Below are 8,840 nucleotides of genomic sequence, written 5' to 3' on the forward strand. Positions count from 1 at the left end.
GGTACAATTTTGGACAGATTGGAGGCGGGCCGTCGCCGGTGGGAGATTTTCGGCGGCGAAACAGGGTGGCGGCGCTGAGAGGAGAAAGAGAAGAGAGAGAGGAAGAAAAAAAAAAAAATAGGGCAAAAATGAGGGCAAATTTTGGGCTCTTTAGGCTTTAAATAGCTTAAGTGAAGATTAAATTATGACCGTTGGATCAAGTCAAGATGTGTGGCTAAGATTAAATCTCAGCCACTTAACCAGAACGACGCCGTTTTGGGGCATTCGATTGGGGTCTTGAGCTGGGCGGGTCGAATACAATTGGGCCACATATTTGGTCCATGTTTTGGGCCAATTGTGCTTTTAAAACAAACAAAATCAATCCCAATTAAACCCATTAACAAACTACTAAATATAATCTAATTCTAAAACCTATACATAATAAACTTAAAATAAAGACACAATGTAGAAGAAAAAGTAAAAATCAGGCATTTACAAACCCTAATAATTATTATTGGGGCTTGAACCTAAAAGGAATATTTCGCCCCTTTATACCTCTTTTGTACTCAAGAATAATATTCTGGAGTTACAACTTGTAGTGGCTAAATGTTAATAGCATAGGTAAAAGGTGGCTAATTACTAATATTACACAATATTTTTTCTCTTTCTTTCTTACTCTTTGTTTTTCCTCTGAGAGGTATATTATTTTGGTGGGATTTGTTTTGAGAATTTAAACAAACTGAGTTTTCAGTTTTTTTTCTTAAAGACATAAATATTTTTTTCAAAATCTTCAAAAATGGTTAAACTTTTTTATAAAGAGCAGCTGTTGTAAAGCTGAAAAACTAACATTGTTGGTCATGTACATTATTTCAAATATTTGAAAAATTATTTGCAAATTAATGTTTGATTAACAATTTGGATCGTTATTTAACTAGAGAATTTGACATTTAAGAAACTTGTTAACACAATTTTATGTTTGGAAATTCAGTTTCAAAACAAAAATTTATTTCTTATTTCATAACAACTATTTTTGTGTCTTTAAATAGTTTGATAACATGAATTATTCTAAGAACTAAAATGATATTCTAATAGTACACGAAGAGACAGAACTGACCAAACTTAATACTAACCTCCCCTATCCCCGCGCGCCCCAACAGAAAAAAAGAAAAGAAAAAAAAGAAAAGAAAAGAAGGAAGACGAAGAAGCTAAGTCATTCTAAATAGGGCAAATGTCCAAATATGTCTTTGTATTATACGAAATTGAGTATATTTATCATTTGTTAATATTTTAGCTCAAATATGCCCTTATCGTCACATAATTGGTCCATAGATGCCCTTATAGTTACACTGTTGGCTCATATATGCCCTTTTCGAAACGGAATTCACCCAAACTAATTAGTTTTTTCTTTAATTGTATTAAAGTGTATTACAAATACTATTTTCTTTTTATTAGTACTTTTTTTTCTTTACCTTTCTCTTTTCTTTGTTCTTTTTTCTTTTCTTCTCTTTTTTTTTCCTTTTTCTTTCTCCCTTATCCGTTTCCTCCATTACTGATGTCTTCTCCATTTTCGTCACCAATTTCACTTGACAAAAGTCATGAATTTCAATTACTAAGAAAATTCTCTCATAAGGTAATCAAGTTCCAATTTCACTGGCCCTCTAAATAAACGAAATTAAATTGTTCCAAAAATTATGGTTTAAATTTTAAAATAATAAAAACATCTCAACCTTTAACAATACTCAAAAGACCAAAATATTTAAATTATTTTCAGAAAGATAATTTAATGATTAAAAGCCTAGAGTTCAAGTTGTAGAGTTATAAATTTGAGTTGTTAGTCTTTTTTCAGTTGGACATTTTTTATTTTTTTTTATTAACTATGTAGATTAGGGATGTACATGGAACGAGTTGGTTCGATTTTTATCAAAATCAAACCAAACCAATTATATCAATTTGGATTGTTCGATTTTGTTGGATTTTTGAATTTTTTATTACATAAATATTATTTCAATCTTACTTTGTTAAATTTTGTAGAACTAAATATATGTTCAGTATAAATTAAAAAATTGACAAATATATGATCTATAAAAATATTCTTATGGGAGAATTTTCTTAGTAATTAGAATTCACGAGTTTTGTCAAGTGAAATTAGTGATGAAAATGGAGAAGACATCATTAATGGAGGAAATCGGATAAGAGAGGAAAAAAAAAGAAAAAAAAAGAAAGAAAAAAAAGAAAAAAGAAGAAAGAAAAGAGAAAGGTAAAGAAAAAAAAGTACTAATAAAAAGAAAATAGTGTTTGTAATACACTTTAATACAATTAACGAAAGAGCTAATTAGTTTGGGTGGATTCCGTTTCGAAAAGGGCATATATGGGCCAACTGTGTAACTCTAAGGGCATATATGGACCAACTATGTGACGGTAAGGGCATATTTGAGCTAAAGTATTAACGGAGGATAAATGTGCTCAATTTCGTATAGTATAAGGACATATTTGGACCTTTTCCGTTCTAAATATGTCGTTTCAAATCTTAAGTCAATTTTGTTTGTTTTCTCAAGCCATTCTTCTAAGATTAAAAATTGTATAAATTATTTATGATATGGCTATTGGTAACTTAAAAGGTGGGAATTAATCATATTGATATCGCTTGGAGATAGAGCAATTGTGCTTATGCTACATATATACGTTGCAACAAAAACTTTGTCAATTGATTTTTTAACTCTTTACAAATTTGTTTTTAGTTTTATGATCCTACATCTTTTTTTTACATATGAGAATCTACTTTTACACATAAAAGATCTGTCTTTTACACATAAGAGATCTAAAAAGATCATTTTCTTAAATTCAAAATTGTAAAGGGACATGACGTACAAATAATACAAAATGACTTTGGAGCTGTTGTGCTTTAATAGAGATATGACGAGCACTGACATAGATAAATTGATATACATAAAGAAAAAAAAAATCTGAAATGATTTGTGATAAAAAATATCTTAACAAATCGTCATTATCCATCATAAAAACTAACAAAATGACAGACAAGGGAAAAATGGAATCAAATGAAGAAAAAAAACAGAGATAAACTCATCCAATCAAAGGGAATTTATTAATAATTAGCATCCAAACAATTAATCTCCAATTCCAAACACATCAAATTGACAAGTTTTCTCAAGTATGAAGGAATCATGAGATTTGAAGTCGTTTAATGTAAAACCTTATCAACAAAAGTTGTTTATTTAATAATGCCACCAATTATTATAAGCTATGTTGAAAGATCGAAAAATGACTTTAAATTGTAAGGCTCAACAACATCGACAGTTCCATTCCATAGTAATTCAGCAACTTGTTTGTATGCCACTTCTGTAAGATGACCAGAGTCAAAAAACATATAATCCTTCACTTTTTTGCACAACTTGTACTCTTTTACTTGTCTCTTGCCTCCACAACTATAAATTCCTCTGAATGGACCCGTCCCACAACAAGCACTTTTAGATGTTTTAAAACCTACACAAATACAATTATATACATGTTACAAAATCTTAGAACATAAAGAAATATATTGCAATTGTCTAACAAGTATTGATTGTTAGAGGAATCATACATGTGTAGTTTGTAACTTTGTATTAGTGTGTCTACATTGTCGGTGAAAATTTTATTTTTCTACTAGCAGTCTAGCACTTACGTCATTATATATATCATGTACAAGATAAACTCTCCCTGTTTCAATTTAGATAACATACTTCGTTTATCGAGAGTCAATTTGACTAAAATTTGAAATTAAATTGGATTAGTTCAACTCAATATTTTAGAATTAGGAAATATACGAAAAGCACTATAAGTTGTAATTTTTTTCATGTCAATATGATAAAAAGAAATATTTCAAAATGTTGGTCAAACTTCATACAGTTTGATTCTCGATAAGCGAAATGTGTCATTTAAATTAAAACGGATGGAGTAATATTAAATTATATGAATCATCTTATCTAAAAGTTTAACCTATTAAAGAGTTAATATTGTTAATAATTATTTTATGTGTACAATGCCTTCACATACATGTCTAGTTTTCCCCCCCCTAATCGCAAGCATATAAAATGTATTTTACTAGTGGAGTAAATTTTGGACTCTCGATCTACTTTGACCGACATATGCAATGCTTTTTAAAAAAAAAATTGTTTTTATAGCAAGGTATAAGACTGAAATGTTGATGAATTTAAATACCAGTTACATAGGAACTTACCATATTTTGAAGGGTTGTCAATTATTTCAATAGCAACTTTGAAGAAATCAAACAAGGAATACTTAAATCCAGGTAATTTATCCTCTAGTTGCTTTAGCATTTTAGGCAAAGCTGAATTGTGTAATTTTGCAAGGTTTGTCAGTTCTTCTAGGCAGTTGCCACTTTTATTTCCTTGTTGGAAATTAAGAGCCCTAGAACCTGGTGTACAACCCAAAGGAGCCAAACTAAGAATGGCAAATTTTCTCCCTCCTTTCTTGTATATTCCCTGTTGCATTAAATGGTTAAAAATTAAAAGAAATTTTATGCAAAAGTATATTTAGCTACTTTTTGCTAGATTTTGTAAAATTTATATGATTAAATCAAAAATAATATATAATCTAATTACCTTCAAAACAGATGTCAAATTTCCCACTACCATCTTTACATATTCTTCCTTGGAATATGTCACAGGAAATTCAAAGTAATCATTATTTCCAGCGCTAAATATGTATACAGCATTGGAGAGGAGTTGTTTGGACTTTTTTGCTCCAAACTTCTTCAAATCTTTAGCCACTTTTTTGAAGTATTTCAATTGTGTTTTAAGGTCTATAACCTGTAATTCGAACCAAAAGAAAAATGTTAGATTAGTGATACCTCTTCCTAGGTAAATGCGGAATACACAAGTAATCTAAAGGGCAGCCCAGTGCATAAAATATTTTGCATTCACGTAGGATATAAATATTATAGTAAATAGAATGCAAATTCCTTGATGTAAGAAAAGGCTTTTATTTATTTTTATTTATCTTAATGATGCGAAAGTGTTAAGTACAAAGTTTTTCAGGCACAAATTTTAGGCAGTATTGGGACAATAATTTCAGAAATTTTGACACCTCAGCTTGGTTACTAAGTAAACTTTCATTAGATTACCAAATGTATATTTTAGGTAGAATTTCTACATAAAATATGGTCGCAAATACTAATTTCTTTAAGATAATGAAGAGTGACTTTGGACATTTGACTCAAGAAATCCTTAGACCTTAGTATTGATTGCTTTTATTGGGGTGCTTAAATTGCACGTATAAACAAAAAAATGAAGTGATTGAAGAGAAATATTAAAGTGCTAACAGACACACAAGAAAAATTAAATTTATTTATGTACATTTTAATAAAATTAAAAAGGGTTACCAAGTTGTTCCATCTTAATTAACTGTTGTAGGCCTTAGAATTAAGTAGAGAGAACAACGATTTAGAACTTTGAGAGATATTCTTGTTGGGCTTCAGAAGTTACCTTGCTCATAACAGGCCCAATGACCTAACCCATCAGATGGCCCTAGTCCATTTCTACTGTTATCAATTGGGTAAAATAAAAAAATACTACTCGTCCGAAACTAATTACTTTCGTTATCTAAAGTTTGTATAAAATATTATATTTTATTTAGGAGCGACTAAAATTATATATTTCTGATCAATCAAATGGGAATAATAAATATCACTTACAAAGCCACGAAAAGTTTCTTTTAAACAGCCAGCTCCACCTGATGCGAAATTCACTCCATGGATAGATCCATCTTTGCCAATCTCAAAATACGATGGAATGAGTGGCAACTCTGCATATTCGGCTAAAAACAATACAACGAATTAACTTAGTATTCCAAAATTGAATTAACTTGCTATTCCAAAATAGAAATATTCTTATTTATAAATGATAAGAATTGAATCATATATACATAGAAAGATTTTCTATAAATATACGCAGTATAAATTTTCGACGAAATTTTTTTAATTAAACCGGTATCTAGTACTACGCGTTCCTCAAATCAAATCTATTTTAATGTGTTTAGAGACATGAGGAAAAAGGGGAAACTGACGCTTATCCTTTTTCTTTCCTTTTTTCTTTTCTCGAAATAGGAAGGAGACGGTAAAGTTATCTCCGTGCATGTGACTAAAGGTTACGGAAACAAGCCGTGAAAACAGTCATTAATGCTTGTATTAGGATAGACTGTTTAAATCATACTTTTTGGAGTGTGACCCTTTTCCGAACTCTATATAAACATGGGATGCATTTTTTTTTTTGGTTGGGGGGGGGGGGGGGAAAGGGCAAGATACAGACAAAATTGATAGCTCCAATCTATATAAAAGGGGTGAAAGTTAATGTTACCAATGAAATCAGGAATGATACGACCATCACAAAATCTGCCAGTAGGAGGTTTGAAGAATGATTCACCATAAGGCCACCAATTAGCTTGGAATTGAGTAGTGGTATTTATATAATTGTTATTCCCAGGATCAAATAGGGAATCACCAAATACAAAGAGGGCTGATCTTTCATAGCTGCCAAAACAGTAACCAAATGGTATAAAACAGGCAGCAATGAGGAAGCCATGAAAGAAGTTGGAACTCAAAGCCATAGCAAGATCAGCAAAAACTATAAATTTTAGCACTAATTTTCTACTTGAAAAGAAGAAATTAGCTTCAGTTTCTTGAAATAATTAAGAGTGATTGAGTGTTCTCTAAAAAGAGCTTTTTCTGGCAGGAAATAATTAAGTCGTCTTTAGAAAATAGTTGACTTGACTTGGGGAATTTAAAAATGGAGCATCTTGGACTTCCCCTTCCAATGGAAAGAAAAAAAAGGATTAAAACAAAGAGATAGAATAAACTCCAATAGAAGACGAGCACGATGTAAGTATTACCAGCACACCAATTGATTATTTGATTACCATGTGCTTAGTAACAGTTTGTCCTTTAGTCAATTTAAAAATTGCAACGACTAGCAAAAAAACAAAATACTAAGACTTTGTTTACTTACTTTTTATTCAAGTATTTAATTACTTAGCATCTTTGATGTGTTTGTCCAAGCTTTTGAGAGGCCAAAAGTATTTTTTTCCCCCAAAAAAAGTATTTTAAAAAATATTGAATTGTTTGGTCAATACAGAGAAGTACTTTTGGCCAGAGCAGAAGCAGTTTTTCTGCTTTTGGGAAGAAACAGAAAATTTTAGCTTCTTCCAAGAAGCATAAGCAAAAGTAGAAAATTAATTTATTCATGACAAAACTATCTTCACCATAAATTTATATTTTTCAAATTATCCCTTACTAGTTTAAGTTTTTTCTTTTCATTTTTGTTTCTAGTTTTTACCATTCTATTAAAATTAAAGATATTATATATATGAATCATATTGTAACTTTCCAAATTTTTTATTGACTTTTCTTATTTTTGATTTTTTCTTTGTGTAATGTCTTATAACTTTCCAAATTATCTTCTTCTTTTTTCACACTAAAGCAAATTATCTACATCCTTCTTTGGATTATCAATTCTCTTCCTACAAATAATCATTTATAATTTCTTCTATTATATGTTATTAGTTCCCGAATCTTTAAAACAATTATTAAATCTAATTTATGAAAATGACCTACAAATAGGTAATAAATTTACAATTGATTGCATAATCTATCTATATATTATTAAAAGAAGAAGAAAATGTATCCACATTAAGTCAAGTGACAGCTTCACAATAGGCCAATTGGCAATTTAGGACAAAGTTAGTAAGGTTATGTAATAATTAGTTTCTTTTTAAATTTAAATTTAAATTTTAAAAAAAATTAAATTTTACATTATGTGTTGTTAATAATTAGTTACTCATTTTGAATTAGCTTAAACATAATTAGTTACTCTTTTCCAATTAGTTTAAACATACTTAACTATTTATTTTATAATTTATTTTATATATTTAAAATTATTTCTATTTTATGCTCAATGCCATCTTTCAAGTTTGACACTCAGAATTATCTAGTTACAACTACCATGGCTATACAAAATTTTATCCGACGACATTCTTCTACCGATAAAGAATTCAACTATTATGCTAATAAAGATATTACTGCAAAGATTGATGAAGGAGATGAGCCTTCTGATATTCCTTTAGAAATGTGAGGCAAGTCTTCTACTAATATGGAGGCGTTGTGTGATAGAAGTAGAGATGAAATTGTTGAGAAATATTATCATGTGTGAGTGACTTTACTTATTATTTCATGATGGATTATATCAATATATAGTAATTTGTGAATAGACTTCTAATTTATATTGAATGCTGTATTTTAATTATTCAAATCATCATATAACAATAAGTAATTATACTAGATAATATCATATGCTTTGGTATAACTATATATGTAAAATTGATTTAAATCTGTAATATGTTTGTTTACTTTATATTTTATATTTTAATTAAATAAAATAAAATAATAATAAAAGTCTCTTACGATAAATATTTAAGTTTATTTTTCTATTTAAAAAAATTATAAGACCTTGGTACTATCCTTTTTGGTAATTTGACACTCAAAAGTACTTTTTAAAAAGATTGACCAAACACAATTTGTTTAATAAATATTGTAAAAAATACTTCATAAATGAATTAGCCAAACATAAATAATTTTTTTTTCAAAAGTACTTCTGAAAAAAAGTATTTTTCAAAATAAATATATTTTGGCAGTTGGCTAAACGGGCTCCAAGTATATACAAAATTGAGGGTACAATAAGTTCCGTATTATGAACTTTGTACTGTACGCCTTATTTAGACAGGGTTCTAAAAAAACATAAAGGAAGAAATTACTCTTTCCTCAAATAGGAGTAATATTTTTGTTAAGGTTCTAG

The 8,840-nt window shown here is 29.0% G+C and overlaps 1 protein-coding gene across 1 annotated transcript; it reads right to left on the bottom strand.

Moving 5' to 3' along the window:
• Positions 1–3,063: 3,063 nt before the first annotated feature.
• Positions 3,064–6,780, bottom strand: LOC107770381 (GDSL lipase). The gene is made up of 5 exons (XM_075252555.1): positions 6,351–6,780; positions 5,690–5,811; positions 4,599–4,805; positions 4,214–4,478; positions 3,064–3,480 (listed from the first exon to the last, which is right to left on the bottom strand). The coding sequence occupies exons 1-5, from the start codon at positions 6,598–6,600 to the stop codon at positions 3,239–3,241; spliced, it is 1,086 nt and encodes a 361-aa protein (XP_075108656.1). The 5' UTR covers positions 6,601–6,780; the 3' UTR covers positions 3,064–3,238.
• Positions 6,781–8,840: the final 2,060 nt, after the last annotated feature.

This window comes from Nicotiana tabacum, chromosome 4 (genome assembly GCF_000715075.1).
Source record: "Nicotiana tabacum cultivar K326 chromosome 4, ASM71507v2, whole genome shotgun sequence".
NCBI lineage: Eukaryota > Viridiplantae > Streptophyta > Magnoliopsida > Solanales > Solanaceae > Nicotiana > Nicotiana tabacum.

Excerpts from the sequence above, each read along its gene's own strand:
- LOC107770381 (XM_075252555.1), bottom strand. The coding sequence starts at position 6,600 with ATGGCTTTGAGTTCCAACTTCTTTCATGGCTTCCTCATTGCTGCCTGT. Across the intron at positions 5,812-6,350 it reads TATCATTCCTGATTTCATTG|CCGAATATGCAGAGTTGCCA; the intron begins GTAACATTAACT and ends TATTGTTTTTAG. Across the intron at positions 4,806-5,689 it reads AAGAAACTTTTCGTGGCTTT|GTTATAGACCTTAAAACACA; the intron begins GTAAGTGATATT and ends TTCGAATTACAG.